The sequence below is a fragment of the Osmia bicornis genome, chromosome 5 (assembly GCF_907164935.1).
Source record: "Osmia bicornis bicornis chromosome 5, iOsmBic2.1, whole genome shotgun sequence".
In the NCBI taxonomy this organism is placed as follows: Eukaryota; Metazoa; Arthropoda; class Insecta; order Hymenoptera; family Megachilidae; genus Osmia; species Osmia bicornis.
Window position 1 is genome coordinate 1,137,595 of NC_060220.1, and position 19,343 is coordinate 1,156,937.

At 38.7% G+C, this 19,343-nt stretch overlaps 2 protein-coding genes across 12 annotated transcripts in view; one reads left to right on the forward strand and one right to left on the reverse strand.

The window, feature by feature from the left end:
- LOC114882755 (growth hormone secretagogue receptor type 1) overlaps positions 1-10,335 on the forward strand; it is a 56,298-nt gene extending 45,963 nt beyond the window's left edge. For 7 of the 9 annotated variants that reach the window (XM_029199750.2, XM_029199751.2, XM_029199749.2 and 4 more), the window contains 3 exons: positions 4,091-4,199; positions 4,680-4,751; positions 9,244-10,335. In XM_029199750.2, the coding sequence (XP_029055583.1) occupies positions 4,091-4,199; positions 4,680-4,751; positions 9,244-9,970 (908 nt within the window). In that variant the 3' untranslated portion in view covers positions 9,971-10,335. Of the gene's footprint in view, positions 1-4,090; positions 4,200-4,679; positions 4,752-8,506; positions 9,177-9,243 lie in introns of those variants that run through there. The other 2 variants (XR_003790477.2, XM_029199755.2) reach the window with 2 other exon arrangements.
- On the reverse strand, positions 9,783-14,432 carry LOC114882758. 3 transcript variants are annotated; one of them, XM_029199759.2, is made up of 7 exons: positions 13,110-14,427; positions 12,807-12,836; positions 12,544-12,737; positions 12,210-12,404; positions 11,851-12,087; positions 11,614-11,777; positions 9,783-9,801 (listed from the first exon to the last, which is right to left on the reverse strand). In XM_029199759.2, the coding sequence occupies exons 1-7, from the start codon at positions 13,321-13,323 to the stop codon at positions 9,798-9,800; spliced, it is 1,038 nt and encodes a 345-aa protein (XP_029055592.1). In that variant the 5' UTR covers positions 13,324-14,427; the 3' UTR covers positions 9,783-9,797. The 3 variants fall into 3 exon arrangements, with proteins under 3 accessions (XP_029055592.1, XP_029055591.1, XP_029055594.1); XM_029199758.2 differs by lacking the exon at positions 9,783-9,801 and adding an exon at positions 10,423-10,666 and having other exon boundaries at positions 13,110-14,425; XM_029199761.2 differs by lacking the exons at positions 9,783-9,801; positions 12,807-12,836 and adding an exon at positions 10,423-10,666 and having other exon boundaries at positions 13,110-14,432.
- Positions 14,433-19,343: the final 4,911 nt, after the last annotated feature.

Genomic DNA, 19,343 nt, shown 5'->3' on the forward strand with positions numbered 1-19,343 from the left:
AATCTATTGTTACAACGCTACGTTTACAAAACAGTGTGTTAATAACAAGGGCGTGGTGAGAGGAATAAAAAAATGCGAATTTCTCTTTACGTGCCTTGGTAATTATGAGCGCGAACGTAATTAAATCGCGAGATTTAATTTACTGGAGGGTACAAAAGGGGCCGCGGAGATCCTTTGTACTCGACGAATTTATCAATTAAGTACAGCTGCTTTCACAATTTAACTTCTTTTCTATTTTAGAAGCTTTCAAATTACGTTGATTCAGAAAGAAAGGAACGATATTTTTCTTCCGTTCGTTTGATTTTGAAATGTTTATGGTTTCTAGAAAGTCAGATGTGTTTGAAGCTTTTTGCACGGCCATTGAACACTCAGTGAAATTGTCTGACGGCCGCTGTTTGCAAATATATCTCTCTCTCTTCACCGCAATAGCGTGCAATAACGAGTCGTGTAGAAATCGATTCGTACGGAAATTGAAATATCCTTGGGGCTACGTGTACGTGAAAACCTTTTCGACAGCTTCAAACGTTTGATCACGATGAGAAACCTCCTACGTGATTTCGGCAATAATCAATGAAATATATTCGGCTCGATGAATAACACCTTTTAGAGCAAAATCATATTGTCATCGTCGGTAATAATATTGTATTATTATAGAAAATGTACGATACCGTTTTAAAATGAAAAGAAGCTCCGAAGAGGGAAGTAGTTATTGACCTATATTCCAAATTCTATGAATTAAAAGAAGGTAGCTAAAGATTTTTCTTTCTTTCGAAGTATTCAAACTGATTATCTTTACCTTCACTGCCCCCCCCAAAAAAAGAATATTCCGACCCTTGTTATTGATAGAAAGCATACATATGCTACTGAATAGCGGCAATTCGGTTTGAAAGAAAAAGATTTCCCTAAAGATAAAGCGAGCAGCTAGACAAAAAACCTTGTCTCGCCCTTCGCGAAGGTATTGGGAGTTTCAAGGTCGAGCGAATACGATCGATCCGCGATGAACATAGAAATATTATGGTGAAAGAGAATTTGTTAACATCTTAAGCAAACTCGTTACGATTCCAAAGGATCTTTGCGAGGAAGGAATAGAAAAGGGGGATGGAATCCTAATTTAATATACGTTCGTCCACCGGTCGAAGCCTTTTATCCGTCTGGGTCAGTCCTTGAAGAATGGCCTGGTGAGGGCAAGGCTAGGGCACGCGTTTACGCGACATGGTTCGGCCTAGCCAACCATCTTCGACTACGATGGGCAAGGTTGATGGCGGGCTTGAAACGAGTGGCTCGAACTTCTTACCCCCTGCTAGGAATTACCGTTGCTCTTAGAGGCTGTACCAAGCTCGAGCATTTAATGCTACGCCCGTCGTAACACCTTCTTCTCCTGCCGGTTTCTATCCAATTCTCTCGAACGTGTGTTCGTGCGTGCGGCCAGGAAATAGAATGGAAAAGGCGCCGTGCTTCCGACCAACATTTCCAACCAACTGGCTCTCCTTTTTCTTTATGAAAACCCTATACTCTTACACCGTCGAATATGTTGCACTCGTTGACTACCGCATTTTATGCAACTTAGTTTAACGTGCCCCAAAGAAATTAGCCCCATCCGTTATTGTCCGATGCCAGAGAAAGCGGAGATAAATCAAAGTAACATTTTCCGACGAACCATCCTCGCTAGAGGATATCCAGAATCGTAAGCCACGCGGTTTTATCAGATTGAAAGCGGTCGACGAATTTCTAGGAAGGAAGTAAGAACGTTCCTCTCGTTAACGAGCCTCGATAAGAGCTTCATTGTGGACCGGCTAGGAAAGGACGATCTTCTTTTGCTGCAAATTTAGACGAATTGCATTATAGCGGTTGGATAGAATTTAACACCGCCTCGTTTCGCTCGCTTTCAACCGGCATAAAGATGTACGAGCTGGCACGAGTGTCGCGTTTATGCTGGAATATTTAAGAGCCGAAATAATCGAGCTTTACTTTCATGGGGAAAATTCCCAGCAACGCGAGTATCGTTCATTTGGAAAAAAAAGCTCCCGGAATTTCGGATAATTAAAGTTTTAATTGCTGGTCGTTGGAAAGAAACTGGGCTCGTAATTGGAGAATAATTTTTCGAGAAAGGAAAGAATTATTTGACTCGCAAGTAAGTCGAATTTTTCACGTTGATCGAATCAACGCCGAGTATGAATAATCGAACTGATCAACCGAGCGGACATTTTCGCCGATCGTATCGATTGATCGTTAATAAATACGGGATGCAAATAACGCGTAGGCGACGCGTCGAATGTTTGCGAGTACCGATAATTGCCGGTCAATATTTCTGATTCATTACCCGACCGATCATCGTTCGCCAATTGTAAATATCGTACACGCTAATTACGTCAATGCAGCCCGTTCGCCTAATTGCAGGTCATTTACTCCAACCCACGGTTTCAAGTATCCATGAATGAATAACTGATAAAAAGGTTTTAATTACGACCTTAATTTATTCGAATAATTAAAAACGCGAGGAGAGAAGGAACGGTCTGAATATACCACTGATATTTCATATTTCACCACGATTAATCTCCCTTGCAAATATCCCTGGGATGGCAAGAAATAATCTTTTTCCACCAAATCACTTACTTCACAACTTCGTAATCCGATGAATAAATGCACGTTTCGAACAATTTTGTCGAGCAGAAATTTTTATAAATTTCACTCACCTTTTTTACGGGCTATGATTTTTCGATGGAAAGAATTTTTATGATTGATCTTTTTTTTTGCTGTACTTCTTGTTTCATTGATAAACGCTCTAGAGCAAGGATAATGTATGTATATATGTAGGTATATTCGGATCGCGAAAGCTGGCGCCGGAGATAATCGATCGTGGAAAATAATCTTCCGCCTCGATGCTTGCCAACAGGCAAACATTTTCACGAGTATTCGTGAATTTACTCACTCGGAAAGGAATAAAAAGTGAAATGAAATTAAACACTGTTGCGCGCTCGTCAATTTGTCATTGTTTATTCACACGCTAAATTAAGCAATACTGCCAAATTTCTCTCTTCACTTTTTCAGTTAATTATATCGCCTCTGACATTATTTGCCTTTTTCGAATAACTGAATTGTATGCAGAATATTTCAAACGAAAATTATACCCGATGAAAACGGTACGCATAGCTGTTAAACGTCAGCATCTCGACTTCCTGAATGCCCTATTTAGAGATTTCTTGATGACGACGTTTACAAGAAAGAAGATGTTTGTTGAAGTACCAGTGGATCAATGGTTCGCTATGTCTCGTAATTCTTCGAAGCTTGTATGCTCAGAGAACCCCTGGAATCTTGAGTAGCACTATTATTGGACACTTTCTCTCGATTCTCTCGGCCAAAGTTAGATCCACTCGAAACAACCATCGTGTTCTGTTCTACAATCTGCTACACCGAAGACTACCAGAATAGTTCATCGATAGCAAAATGATTTTTGACCCCTTGGAAAGATTCGATAGCTTTCCAAAGAAGAGTAAAATTTTGGGGATCGAGAATTCGATGGTTCTTATCTTCGAACTCGCTGGAAAAAAAGAACGAAAAGGAATTACCTTTTGCCTGAAAAGATAGCGTGTAAAATTGCAACGAAAAATTATAGCGCCCAGGGTGTTGTGCAAGTTTATTGCGACACCCTGATCGTTAGAAGAAGCTCCCTTTTGGGAATCGTGAATCTCTTTCTTCAACGAAGAATTAACCCTTTAACTCTCGAGACATCGAATATATTGAAATTTGTTGAGAAGAAACATCTGTTTGAATTTTAATACCAAGTTGAACCGTATAAATGTTTCGAAATATTTATTTAAATAATCTTCTTCCTCTACATCTAATTAATATTGAACGATGAAATTATAATATTAAATGTACATATTAATTATAATTATTTAATATTATTTAGCTGGCAAAATAAAAAATTTTCATTTTTCACTATCAATTTAGTGGTCTGATTAAAAAATCAGTAGAATATGTCAGTCAATGATCAGACAAAACTCTTTTAAGTTCATTAGATACATTGTAATGTGTTTCTTTGTTTTCAAAGACTTTTCTTAACAAAATAAATATTCGTGTGATTATCCAGGTAAAGCAGTGCCGTTTGTCGAGTTGACTGTGGCCCATGCATCGGTTCTTACAATCTTGGCGATCAGCTTTGAACGATATTACGCGATCTGCGAACCTTTACGAGCTGGGTAAGTAGCAGAAAAGTTGAATATTGATAACATTTCGCTTGAAAAAGTTAAGAAAATGGTACATTGGATTCGCTTACACAACCATCGATGGAATTCTAATAGAAATTTTCAGGAAAATCTGCAATTCTGATACGATTTTTCGGCTACCGCGCACCCCTAGTTGTAAAACGATTCATGGTACGAAATTCCTTTCAACGATTTCCTTTTTTTTTCTCCACAGTTTTGACTCGTAATCAATGCGAAACGCGTGTGGAACGCAGTCGATCCCCATGTTGGTCACGATTTAGTTTATCGAATCCCTGGGCGCGATTTCTCCACGATCATCCACGATCTATTGTTACCGCTTTTCTGGTATTGCCATACCTGCCGATTGGTATTAGATTCGTGTTTCACGGTATCCCAGATGTCAGTCACGATTTGCCGCGAATCTGTTCGCGAAACATTGCTCGACGAGCGATTTCTATTTTCCTTTTTTTCCAGATACGTATGCACCAAGGCCAGAGCCACGTTCCTTTGCCTGCTGGCGTGGGTGGCCGCGGCACTTTGCACGAGGTGAGAAAATAAATGAAAAGAAAAATCGAAGCATCGACTCATTACATCGTCGCTTTTTCTTTTTTTTTTCGTTTCTCCTGGCTTTTTTTTCCCCCGCGGCTGATGCATGTCACGATTTTTTTGTTTGCGTTTTAGCAATCTTTAACTTCTTTCTCTTACCTCCTTCTTTCTTCTTCCCCGCCTTGTTTTCGTTCGCCCTCGCTGTACATCATTTTCGCGCGACAGAAATACGCGTGAAAACAACAAGTTTTCCATTTAAAAGTAATTCAAAAGTTCTCGCGTTTCTTTTTAACTTGCTTCTCGAATTATTTTTTCTTTGAAAACGAAACTTTTGTTACGTATTTTTCTGGTACGCGCTCGTTTTGATTGCAGATCGTTATTCGAGGCCTGAAGAGTTTCTTGTTTTCTATACCTATAACTTTTTATAACTTTACGACCGAAGCAATTAATTAAGCAGCGACCCTTTTCACGACTTCCTGTCGCGATAAACTTGATCGTCGAACTGTTAACTTAGTTTCAGTAATATCGAAACGGGATGCTTGAATTTTTATTATTCGATCAGCCATTCATTGGTGTACTAATTTTAATTCGTTCGGAAAAACAAGAAACCTTTATTACCAATTAAACTATTTCTGTGTTTTTTTACGAGATACACTTCAGAGTCTTCTTTTGATTACTTTAAAATCGATATATCATTCTTTTATTTGCCTATAAATTTAGTTATTTTCTTTCGAAACAAAAGGATTCCTGTTGACCGTTCTTTAATGGGATCGCGTATGTACCGGAAGCGTAGAAGAATGAAGGATAAATGAAAGCTCAACGGCAGCTGGTTCCCGTAATTACGATTCGTATAGAGGGTTTCATATAAGGGTAAAAGACGATCGCAATCTTTGACCATGTGTTACCATGCTCGCGTTTCTGGTTCGCGCGAAGGATAACTTTTCTCCTGGTATTTGCGAGGATATCCGGTCATAAAAATCGATATGAACTGGCCGATGATACGAGAATCACGGTGACCTACAAAACCTTAATCGCTGGTGAGACATTTTCAGGAAATTTCTGGCTTCAGCCGGAACATAGGAGGATTACAAATGGTGAAAATCCCGGGAATAGAATAACAGTGGTTTCCTTAATCCAAGAAAATTTCAATCTTTCCATCTACTTTACGGACGATACCGTTTTTTTCCTTTTTTAATCGACCATGTTCAAACAATTTCCGGATCTCCTCGTCGTCTTTAACTATCACTGCACATTCGTCATTATTGTCAAAGAAAAGTAAAGTTGGGAGAACTATGGTCGTAATAAAAGTGCGGATACTTTCGCGGAATTACATTAGTATTCCCGTGAATAAGCCTCTCTCTGATGCAGCTATCTCTTCTGAAACATTAAATAAACGCGCCACACAGCAGCACTTTGTGTAATTAAACGATGTCCTATTTTGTTCGATGATCTCAAATTGTTTCATAGTACTTGATACATCTATGTATGTTAAGTTTAAAATAAGAAGAGAGATGAAAACGGTAATTCGTGTAAGGGGGATTAAAATAGGAAGAAAAGGTTTCTCGTGGGTCGATCGAGTGGCCATCGACGATAACGAGCCGTTCAAATCGCGATAACGAAAGGAAGGATATGTGGACTGAAAGATTCGTTTCCTGTGTCGTAAAGTCCACGTGGCGAGCGCTGTTTTCCTTCACGTTCGAATTCCCCCCAATGAGAAACGAGAAACCAGCCCGGTACACTAGTGTGCAAAGATAGCCAGTGATGAGAGTCACGGAATCAGATTTTAATTAAAGTTCCAAGACGATAGGATGGTATCGTGATAAAGTAGCTCTACCGTCGTCCTTCTCTTTCCATTTCAATATATTTCCCCTGGTATATTATATCAAAGCAAAGGTAGACTTTGGAAAGTAACCTTTTGAAGCAAGAAAGCATCGTTGCACTCGGGTGTACAATCTGAAGCGTGGTGCGCTTGTCGTAAAGGGTAAATTGCCCATGGAACCACTTCTGGGGAAAAGCTTTACGCGTCGCTTACACTTTTTCCTCTCGTAGATCAGCTCTGGCGAGTTGCCGAACGGGAAACACGGGTCCTGCTCGTTGAATTTATGGTTTCTTAAGAAGAGAGAGGCTCTACAATCGAGGAAAAATCGAAGAAACGCGATCAGCTCTCTCGAAGAAAAATAAAAGTGGACATCTTCGTCGGAAGGTGACAGAATGTAACGAAACAAAAATGAAACAGGGAGAAGTTAGGAAGAGGAAGTTCGAAACTCAAAGATCGAGAAGAAATGATGCGAAAACATTTGGAGTGGGATGAATAGTAAGCAGGAGGAGAACTTGTTGGCTTCTCGAGGGTAAAATATCAGAGGGAGTCGAAACGCGATTCCAATTTAACAAGATACTATTTATTCCGCTTGAACTTATAAAAAGAACTCTAACGGACGATTTCTAACTCGTTATTCACGATGACTGTGCTTTCCATATCCGTTCGTCGAAGGTTCGTCTCGAATTCTATCGCAGAGAACGACGCAAAAATTTTCCCAAGACTCTCTGGCCCTACTCTAATCCCTTAATTTATGAATTCGGATTATCTATTTCGTTCCCACCAATAACGCGGTCATTCCAGCGAAAATCCAAGATTACGACTTCGAGGGGTGATCCTCGGCAAACAGCTCAAGAAAATATACAGGGTGTCGTGTAATTGCTAGTACAGCTAGAAATGTGGTGATTCTAATTGTAAGACTGTAAATTTTTAATTAGTATTTGATCGCTTTTGAATTTTAAAGCGCGCGCCCCGTTTATCGTTGACTCGTACTACTGAAATCGTAATGTTAACCCTAATATGGGAGTTAGAAAACTGTTGACGTAAAAGGAAATGTGTGCCACGAGTTCGAAAGCTGAATAAGCAAGCTTGTACCTGTTTATCAAGTCTCGAAAGCAAGATAAATGTCTAGTATCGTATAATTTCGGTAGGGAAGAACACCCTAGGTGAAGTTTCAAGCGTTCGCAGAACGTACTGCGGCACAACACCATTGATGGATCGCTCGGTAAATCCTGGTCTGATCTATGGGGTAATTCTACTGGGTCCTTTGACACAGTGACGTGTAGCTTGTTGAATTTTCTGAAAATTACTTCCTTCTTCGACTCGATGAATTTACAATGCTGGTGTCAGAGAGTTTCTCCATCGCTACTTTAATTTATTAATGAAATTGTTTAAAAAAAAATTCTTGGTAGACCTATAGAATTACCTAAAATGACGTTATACTAGGAACTGAAAGAAATTCAATATCGAGGAGTTGTTTTTCGCGCGAGGATCGAATCCCTGTCGTGGGTTCCGTGGGAAAACAAAGAAAAAGAGCGCATCAGGATATTCTGTTTCGCTACGTGGGAGAGACACCATGTGATAGTAATCTATCCTCCTCTTTTTTCGATATAAAATTCAAGGAAATTTCAAGAATATATCGCCTCTGATAAAACCTCTAATTAATCATCGTTTCCTGAAATTAAGAATCAAAAACGCTTTCCATCTCACGCTATTCTTTCATCAATAGAAAACTCTTTTTGAGATCAAGAAATCACAGAACCATCATCGATCGCAAAAAATAATTGCTTTAAGCTTCTTCGAGTCATCATAAACTTGAAGGGCAAAAATATTCGGTTGAAGGGTTAAAAATCGCTTTCATGTTAACCATGAACCACCGCATCAATATTCATCATCGAACTCGAACCAGTTCCACGGCAATTTACTTTACTGATTGCAGTCCCATAATCTGGGTCTCACAGTACCAGAAGATGCGTCTAAAGGAGAGCATGGACGATCAGGATCAAAGGAACTTTATTCCCGTTTGTCTGACCAGCGTCGACACCACCGTAACGACCGTCTTCTTTTTATTTCTCATCCTTTTCTTCTATCTGCTACCGCTGCTGATTCTGATGATCCTGTACGCGTTGATCATCCGAAACTTGGTACCGGATTCCAGCAACACCAGCGACACGTACCACGCCAGGGCTAAGAGACACGTGATCACGATGCTGATGTCAGTGGTGTTAAGCTTCTTCCTGTGTCTGACGCCTTACAGGATCCTTATTTTCTATATCATCGTCGCGCCGGCCGAACAGATTGCCGCCATCGACCGTGACACCTTCTTCGCCTTCCTCAATTTCAGCAGGATTATGTTCTACCTGCATAGCGCCGTTGATCCGATACTCTACAATCTGATGAGCAGCAAATTCAGAAAAGGCTTCCTCCAGCTGTGCAGATGTAGGAAGAGCAACAGACTGAAGAGTAGTTTCACAGGGACCAGGAAAACAGACTCCACCGAGCAAGAGAACTTTGTGTGACGTGTATACTGATTGTAAAATATACCGTGTATTGTAAATAGACAATGATTTGTCAATAAATTGAACGAATCGTCGGTAAATTATTATTTACATGTACTTAGGACTTCGCGTGGATTCCCTGAAATCATTGAAATGATCCAGGAACCTCTGTTCACAGCCCCATCCTGCTGATGGTCAGCTACGAGGTGGAGAAGAACACGGACGGTACGTACATTTCCACCTGCAGCATCGTAGCGAACTCGGACTGGTCGAGCGGTTTCATCGTAACGACGATACTCGTGTTCTTCGTGATACCCCTACTGATCCTGGTGATCCTGTACACGGTGATCGCGAGACACCTGATGACGAATCCAACGATAAGCCGCGGCTCGTCGAACAATTTGCTCAAATATCGCAAACAGGTGATGCTGATGTTAGGTACGGTGGTGCTCTGTTTCTTTTTGTGTTTGCTACCGTTCAGAGCGTTCACCCTTTGGATCCTGATCGTGCCGCCCAAGATGATCACCGATCTAGGTATCGAGGGTTACTTCACCCTTCTGTACTTTTGTCGGGTGATGCTGTACCTGAATTCCGCCATCAATCCGATCCTCTACAACCTGATGTCCACGAAATTCCGCGAAGGTTTCCTTAGGCTGTGCGGTCTAGGTCCGACCAGGAGGAAAAAGAAGAAAACCTCTGGCGACAAGACTGGCACCTATACCACTGGTTCCACTAACTGCAGCAGCAATCATTCGGATTTCTGGAGGAGACACAGCAGCAACAAAAGCAGCAGCGTTAAGGTACCGAGCAGCAATTCGAGCGGGGAGAAACAGATCAAACTTCCGCTTCAGACGGCGGTCGTTAGCGGTAACATTGTCAGAAAGAAACAGGAGAGTTATGTTTGAAGAGACAGAGGGGTGGTTATTTGAGACTGTGATCGTTCGCACCATTCCGTAATATTAATAGTAACCTCGATGTCGTTCGTACTCGTATGTAGATTGAGTTTCATATTTCACCGGTGTAAATTGATATCTGAGATTTGTATTGTCTTTATGAAGTCCAAAAATAGATTTTATTTTAAACTCTTCAGACGATCAAGGGTTATTTTGTAATTAACAATGAAAACCAAGCGAGTACTAATCTGCATAGGACTATGAACGATACGCTAATTACGTAGAATTTTGGAATCTGTGATTACTAATTAAGCGAAGGTATACCGTGTAAGTATTATAACGAAGGAACTATGAATAAGTATGCCTCTAGCTTTACGGGATTTGTAATTAAATTGTATCATAACTTGCTGTGCAATTTCTCGAGCAGATAGAATTGTGTAATTTTTTAAGAATCAGAAGGGATCTCAATTTATAGCTTTACTTTAATTAGAATTCTTTTTTTTACAATTGTTAAAGAGTAAGAGTGTATAAACGAATATGTTGAGTTCCTATTATTTTTAACAAGCATAGTTTACTCGGGTGCTGTGTTTTATCGTTTGATATTAATCAAGGTTTCCTCTGTATTCTAGAGATCAGAGGTTTATAGTCATTCTGAGAATGTCAACGATATAGAATAAGAGAGGACAACAAGAGGAGAGACTTCAATTCCTGAAAATGTAATGTATACAATTTGTTTCACTAGTACAATAACACGTAGGATTTTTTAATACAGCTTTTGCATAAACGTAACACGATTTTTCTATTTATTAAAGTCACAGTATCTGCTAAGAGTTTCGTGTTGAACGCTCTCCTCGCTTTAGAATAACGAACGCCAGTTATTACGATAACTAAATGTATTTTTTCAATGAATAGATATAACGTTTTTCATGCACTGAAGAAACATTGAACGAGTGGTGAGACTAGTCTACAAGCTTTAAATTATTTATTTCATCAACGATTAATGTAAATTAATATTTTTCTTATCGCAATGGTGGAAAGTTACTAAAAACTTTATTGCTCATAACGTGGCAATAAATAGTAAGTTAATTTAATTAATATGTATGTATATTAAATCATTCCAGTGATACAGGAAGTGTAGATCATTATCTTTTGATTCGTTACGTGTACAAAAACTTAGTAATTATTTGACAGATCATTGGATACAGAATGAACACAAAATCAGATCAATATGAAACTCTTAAAAAGGAGAATTAATAACATTTAGTATGAATTATCTCGTTGCCATACGAATTTCCATTTGTTCCTAACTAAGTATAAGACGTTTATTTTCAGTCGTTTATAAATCAATATTTTATTATGACGAGATGTATGTTCCTGTAAATATTTTGTAAAATAAAAACAAAATAATATTAACAAGAACGAAATTCTAACACTGTACTACAGACAAGGAACAAAATGGAACCGTTAAACTGAATACATTTCAAGTGACTTGACTAGTAACAAAGGAAACAACTTACAGACGAAAGAAATTATCTAAAAATTAGGAAGAAAATACCCTGAAGAATGTTACACGCGTCTATCGCGTTAGAAGCCAAGGAACAAGATTAACGAATTCTATGCATCTATTAGTATTAATAATAAATGCAACTAATTACCGTGTCGAATTAAACGAATCATAGTTGTATTTCGTGAATATTATATCGTTAGCCAGACGATCGGATCTAACGACGAAGGAATGAACGTAATAACCCTTCGATTCCATAAAATCGATCAGCTTCTTTTTACCAGATGCAACGTGAGCGAACTCCACCGATAGCGTCTGAAAATGTTTATTCAATTTAAGTAATTGATCGATCTTGATCATTGATCTAAGTCGATTGGAATTAATTTACCTCGATGTTTATCTCATCGAACGGAATCGTTTTCAGTACCTCAAGCTCGTGGCCCTCGATATCAAGACTAAAATAATTAACAGTGGTCACGTTAAGAGCTGCCATCAAATGAGCGAATGGAAAACATTGGACTTTGATGTGAACACCACTGTACGCAACGTCGTTTGAATTTCGCATTCTGCTGTCTGCATTTGGGTCGTGAAGACGTCCTACATTGTCAGCCATCAGGAAAGTATTCTAAAGATCATTCAAAAGGTAAATCATGTATCAACGTATACATATAAATTATATATGATTTTTAAATCTGATTTCACTCGTTCGGAATAATTTGTTCAGTGACAAAGTACGAACTTTCGTACCACCGTGGGATATGGCTGAAGACCAAGGCAAACAGGCGATAGGTAAGACTTCCGGTTCTTCAGCATCATCTTACTGAAGTTGATGGAATCAGCTTCTACCAGGAGACCTGTCCAATCGAGAAATCGTTCCAGGACCAACGTGTTACTTCGTGTCTCTCCATCATAAGCACCACATTCCACGAAGAATCCATTCTTCTATACATATAATTTATTGTACTAAATCTTTTGTCATGATTACTGACTTGTGTCAAAAGAAGTGCATCCTGCCCCTGTGGTACTGTTACTTTCTCAGCGTAGGTACCTCACTTACCGACAAGGAAAATGATTCAGTTACCTTATCTTGGAAAATTTTACGAATAACACTGGCTTGACCCATGGATGGATCCTCGATTTCTGGATGTTCCAAATTATAAGGTTTATTTGAATTATGTTTCCACAATATCCAATTCTGTCGGATTTCGGTCATATAAGGCTTCCAACTTTTTGAGTCCGATATCGAGAATATTCTACTATTGTACCATTTATCATCTACAAAAATATGTTTAATATAACATGTCGTTTTCGAAACTCACCGTCGGTATGATTTTCGAAACTCACCGTCGGTAATGTTATACCATCTGTTCGTAACTACAAGATCATATTACAAATAGAATGCAATAAAATAGTAACTTTTTCTTAAACAAAATTCACGTATCAGCAAGAACATTATCATCGAGATTAGATAACCCATACATTGGGATTAGATAAGGAAAGTGCAGCTGAAGAAAATCGAACTTTTAAATTTTTTATTTCATTTCAAATTTAGATCAAATTCAAGTAAATCTCCCGCCAAACATTTCGATCTTCCGCAATAACAATATCTTTGCCGATACACAATAGATAAAAACAACATTCACTTACCCTCCTTGTAAACATTTCTTAATTCACCGTCCATATTAATATTCTGTTCTATCGAATTTTGTGAGATATCTGGATTATACGTTGATTCTCGTAACAATAATAGCATAATTGACACTCCAAGTACAAAACCCATGACGAAGTACCATTTTCGTCTCCAACAATATCCGAGATGGTACGTTTGAATGCATTCGTAACATGAGTGGAAGTTACACATATTTGTTTTTTAAATAAACTACAAAACAGCAACAGATTGACCCTACTTTACATGTAATAGAGACACGAACGAATAGAATGATGTTGCGATCTAGAATAGACTTCGGGAACAGACTGAACTTATCGTAACACGACTCTTTAGTTCCTTGTTTTATCGAAGAAATCTGTTCTTGATTACATATCGTTTATTGACGATATTCTTCTTGTAATTTTCCTATTTTTACAGCTATTATTTATTCGTTAATACATTCGATTTCATGATTTCATATTGAAACATTACGACCGGTAATTATTGAAATTATAAGTGAGGGCCACATGTGTCCTCCACAGCAGTCAATGTGTTAAAGGTATTTCCTTCACTACACACTTCCATTTCACACACGTATACCATTTGTCACGTGTAAACATCATTAACTGGATAAGAACAAGGACGAATGAACTTTAAATGACACGATTTCAATTCGGTGAGGCGTAGATTCTGCGGTAATTTTACACCGAACATGCCACTAAGGCCTATTTCATCACGTGTGTGGTCAAAGTATAATACAACACGAGAGGACACGTTTAAATTTAGTTCTAACGGTACCAGGCATATACATATGTACATATAGCCATATGCATACGAAATGTTGAAAGTTAAGCCGCCTATTTTAAGAATGTGTATGTTCGTTTCAATTTCGGTTGAAACCAGTAATCGGAGGAAAAACACCAATTCAGAGACCGAAAAGAATTGTATGAAAGAGAACGGAGAGCAATCGCTCGTTACATAAAACTGTAGTAATGAATATTAGACTGTTATAGCTGATGCATACGCTCGTTAAAGCAGCTCTGTTTAGTGGTACACATACGTATACGTTTATACAAAGTGTAAAAGTATGTATGACCAATATAATCTGTGTAGGTCGCTATAAATTATGCATCAATATATAGAATGCCTTCAAACAGATTGAATAAAATGTATGTACTGTGTAAATGAGTTAGAGAAAATGGTTCTTCTATCAACGAAAATACTTTATTAAATTGTACAATGTAGAAAGTAAGGTAGTATGTTCTTACGCACCACGGATTATTACATTAATAAAACTCTTGAACACTTGAATAATGCGGCACCTAGCAATCAATCTACTCTTTGGACACGACAGCGAACATTAGATTAATCTCAGACATTTGGTTAATCATCTACAATTTGTACTCGATAAATTAGATATCTTATTTGCTTTCTCATGGGCTTCTCACCCCTGCCCGTATACTTCCTTGCCAACATCAGGTATTGTTTTTCTACAGTGGCACCTCTGGTGTCGATCAAAAGAACTATAAATCAGAGTATTTTTTGCGCTCTCTATCGACGAAATCAAAAAGCTCATTTTTAGCACCAAACAATAGATGGGATCGCATGGTTATGGCGGCTTTTTTTTAAATATAGAAATTTTTATGAATTTTTAATATCGGTTTATTCAAAACTTAAGCCCCGTGCGAAAAATGTCACTCTACATTTCGGATATATAGATGCACTTCCTTCTTAGATCGGAAACATTCTATATAATAATTACATTTGGAACTAGACACTAAATTTATTTGAAATACACTTACTCCGTGTAAAAGTATGAAAGTATCATTTCTACGATCAATTACATTTTCGTCGAAGTAAAAATTTAATTCGAACTAACAGATAAAACTAATAGATAATTATATACATACATTTGTATGTACATATGTATAGCACCAAACGTGGTGACTTGATGTTTTCGAAAACTTAATTACACATAAAATTTCTTAAAAGTTCAAAGAAAATTTATGTTTATTTGAAAACTACGATTTCGTGGATTGTTCACTCGCGAAAGACGTCAACAAGGTAAAACAGACCAGAAATTTAGTTTCTCGTTCATTCTGTAGGGCGCAGTTCGTTCGTTTGATTAATAAACAATTGTAAAATTAAAAATTAATAATTAAATAATTTTTAATAGAATAATTAAACAAAATTTTGCAATATACCCACGCGGAAATGTAAAGAAATAAACAATTTAAATAGATATAACAATAATTTGATTAATAAACAATTGTAAAATATAAAATAATAATTAAATAAATATTAACAAATATCAGATAGAAATAGTTAAATCTGCGGAACCGGTGAAACGGAACGTCACGCTTGATTGCGCGCGCCGCGCGCCGGTACAAGCGCGACCTAGAGAGGGGTCAAATCTAGTCAGTCTTATCGCGACCGCCGAAGGATACGGATCGAGCTGTCAAACATATACCGGTACGGGTTGACACCATGGATATTCGTGCATGGATTTATCAGTGTGTTATCACAAGTGTTATTGTGTGTGCCTATGGTGTTTTCTATAGTGTTTCCCATGTATTTTGGAATATTTATACGGATATATTAGTGCGTTTTATGGTGTGGTCACCCATGTGTTCTGACATTTTTATACAAGTGCATTAGTGTGCTGTGTGGTGTGGTACCCCATGTACCTGCATGTGCTTTATTGTGTTTTATGGTGTGGTTTCCTATGTGCTTTGGCATATATTTACGGATTTATTAGTGGGTTTTATGGAGTGGTACCCTATGTGTTTTGGCATATTTATACGGATTTATTAGTGGGTTTTATGGAGTGGTACCCTATGTGTTTTGGCATATTTATATGGATTTATTAGTGGGTTTTATGGAGTAGTACCCTATGTGTTTTGGCATATTTATACGGATTTATTAGTAGGTTTTATGGAGTGGTACCCTATCTGTTTTACTATAATTTTGCAACTATTCTGTGGTGTTCTATGGTTTTGATCTTCATGTGTTTTGGGATGTATTTGCGTGTTTTTAACATGTTTTATGGTGTAGTTATTCCCATATAGTTTTGCATGCATATTTTTGAATTATCTTATGTATTAGCATATTAACTACAACAAATTGAAAGAAAACATATATCGTTCAAGAATCGTGATTTTTATGCTTTCAGATGAGTGCTTTGCCAGTGGGAGTACCGTTTTTTTGACGAGCCAACAGACGAGCTATGGATCAATCTAAGATGCGTGGCGAGTGCAGTGGTGCAAGTCAACGATCGGTGAGTCGCATGCTTTAAAGTTCCTCCGGTTCCCATCATGTCGTAGGACGAATGGTCCGTAGCGACACGGGAATTGGTTGTAATTTTTATTTTTTGAGCGAGCATAGTGACCCACGAATATCACTGTATCATTTTATACAATGATAATCGTGCAAATTGTTTTTTTTGTATATTTTATGCCTTAGCTCAGGATAGGGTTTTCTTGTACATATTTACATATACATATAGATTTCGAGTTTAAAAATGTAGAGAAGTCGGATGACCCTCCGATTTCACAATACACTTTCTTTTTTATATGTACAAGAATTTATTTCGCGATGAGCAGATTTCAATATCAAAGTAATAAGCATGAATACTTTTAATTACTCCAACTACTTACTTTGATAAGGAAATCGCTCTTGAAATTGAAACGTTTTTCCGATTTTATTCGTGAAATTGGCATCAGATTAGTATATGGGCTGGCCCCCACAGGGGGGTGGGATTTTCAGATTTATTAGTGTTGCGAAAAATTTACAGCGCGGGGGTAACTATGACAATGCACTGACTAGCATTCGGTGGGAATCCTTTTGGTTTTTAAATTCAATCCAATGCATTATTTATTTAATAAAATTAGTTACAAGGATTCCGCGGCATAAGACCGTGAAACACCATCTCATGGGAGATAAGCCCATGCATTACTAGGCCTTTGCAGGCGCAGCTTTAGAATACGGAACATATGAAAATATGTTACCATATTCTAAACTGTAGTCCTTTTGTCTATACTATGGGCGTCCGTCAATCTGACACCGTTGGATGCAACGTGTTGGACGGGCGGGTAGCGCTCTTAGCGAAGGGGTGCATCCTGTCCTGGCGTTACGACGTCCAGGCGGGGTGGGTGGTATGTAGCGTCGAGCGCAAGTTCAGGGGGCCTAAGAACCTCCGTTGCCAGCTGATATTAGCAGTGCACCATGTTAGTGTCATAGTTGCCCAATTTTGCTTATTAGTATTTGCTCTTCAAGCATTGTATAAAGTTTCCCTTTCGAACTTGAAATTCATTCTGTTACGTTCACGGTTCTCGACCCTAAACACTCATCATTCGCACTTCAGCTTCACGAACTCTATCACATAATCATTTATCCACCCGCATACCCTTGTGTAGTGAAATATTACCTCGTTGAGATTTTCAAGTTTAAGTAGTGTTGCGAAAAATTCTGAACGCGAGAGTAAATATTACCCCGTTAGGATTTTCAAGTTTAAGTAGTGTTGCGAGAAATTTCCAACGCGAGAATAAATATGACTATTCACTGACTAGTATTCGGTGGGAATCCTTTTGGTTTTTAAACTCAATCCAATATTTTATTTATTTAATCAAATTAGTTACAAGGATTCCGCGGCATAAGACCGTGAAACACCATCTCATGGGAGACAAACCCATGCATTACTAGGCCTTTGCAGGCGCAGCTTTAGAATACGGAACATATGAAAATATGTTACCATATTCTAAACTGTAGTCCTTTTGTCTATACTATGGGCGTCCGTCAATCTGACACCGTTGGATGCAACGTGTTGGACGGGCGGGTAGCGCTCTTAGCGAAGGGGTGCATTCTGTCCTGGCGTTACGACGTCCAGGCGGGGTGGGTGGTATGTAGCGTCGAACGCAAGTTCAGGGGGCCTAAGAACCTCCGTTGCCAGCTGATATTAGCAGTGGACGCATGTTTGAGTCATATTTGTTCAATTTTGCTTTTCAATATTTGCTCTTCAAGCATAATTTAAAGCTCCCCTTTAGTCATGTTGCTAGATCAGGATTTTCTATTTTAATTAGTGTTGCGTAAAATAACGCGAGAGTAAATATGACGATGCACTTACTAGTATTCGGTGGGAATCCTTTTGCTTTTTAAACTCAATGTTTTATTTAATTAATCAAATTACAAGGATTCCGCGGCATAAGACCGTGAACACCATCCCATGGGAGATAAAACCATGCATTACTAGGCCTTTGCAGGCGCAGATTTAGAATGTGGCGGAGTACCAAATCTTCCATTTGATAAACTGCTGCCTTTTGTCTATACTATGGGCGTCCGTCAATCTGACACCGTTGGATGCAACGTGTTGGACGGGCGGGTAGCGCTCTTAGCGAAGGGGTGCACCCTGTTCTAGGCGGGGTGGGTGGTATGTAGCGTCGAGCGCAAGTTCAGGGGGCCTAAGAACCTCCGTTGCCAGCTGATATTAGAAGTGCACCGTTTTTGCGTCATAGTTGCTCTATTTTGCTTTTCAGTATTAGCTCTTCTTTCGTACTTGAAATTCATTCTGTCACGTTCATGGTTCTCGATCCTAAACACTCATCATTCACACTTCAGCCTCACGAACTCTATCACCTAATCATTTATCCACCCGCATACCCCAGTATAGTGAAATATTAGCCCGTTAGATTTTCTATTTTAATTAGTGTTGCGAAAAATTTCCAACGCGAGAGTAAATATGACAATGCACTGACTAGTATTCGGTGGGAATCCTTTTGGTTTTTATTTAATGAAATTAGTTACAAGGATTCCGCGGCATAAGACCGTGAAACACCATCTCATGGGAGACAAACCCATGCATTACTAGGCCTTTGTAGGCGCAGCTTTAGAATATGGAACATATGAAAATATGTTACCATATTCTAAACTGTAGTCCTTTTGTCTATACTATGGGCGTCCGTCAATCTGACACCGTTGGATGCAACGTGTTGGACGGGCGGGTAGCGCTCTTAGCGAAGGGGTGCATTCTGTCCTGGCGTTACGACGTCCAGGCGGGGTGGGTGGTATGTAGCGTCGAGCGCAAGTTCAGGGGGCCTAAGAACCTCCGTTGCCAGCTGATATTAGCAGTGCACCATGTTAGTGTCATAGTTGCTCAATTTTGCTTTTCAGTATTTGCTCTTCAAGCATTGTATAAAGTTCCCTTTTCGAACTTGAAATTCATTCTGTCACGTTCACGG

What these genes read in the sequence shown, in the direction of transcription:
- LOC114882758 (XM_029199758.2), bottom strand. Translation starts at nt 13,323, where the DNA reads ATGTGTAACTTCCACTCATGTTACGAATGCATTCAAACGTACCATCTC. An exon ending in ATGGTATAACATTACCGACG is followed by an intron (nt 12,738 to 12,806) that starts GTGAGTTTCGAA and finishes ATATTTTTGTAG; the next exon opens with ATGATAAATGGTACAATAGT. An exon ending in GTAAAATTTTCCAAGATAAG is followed by an intron (nt 12,405 to 12,543) that starts GTAACTGAATCA and finishes TTATATGTATAG; the next exon opens with AAGAATGGATTCTTCGTGGA.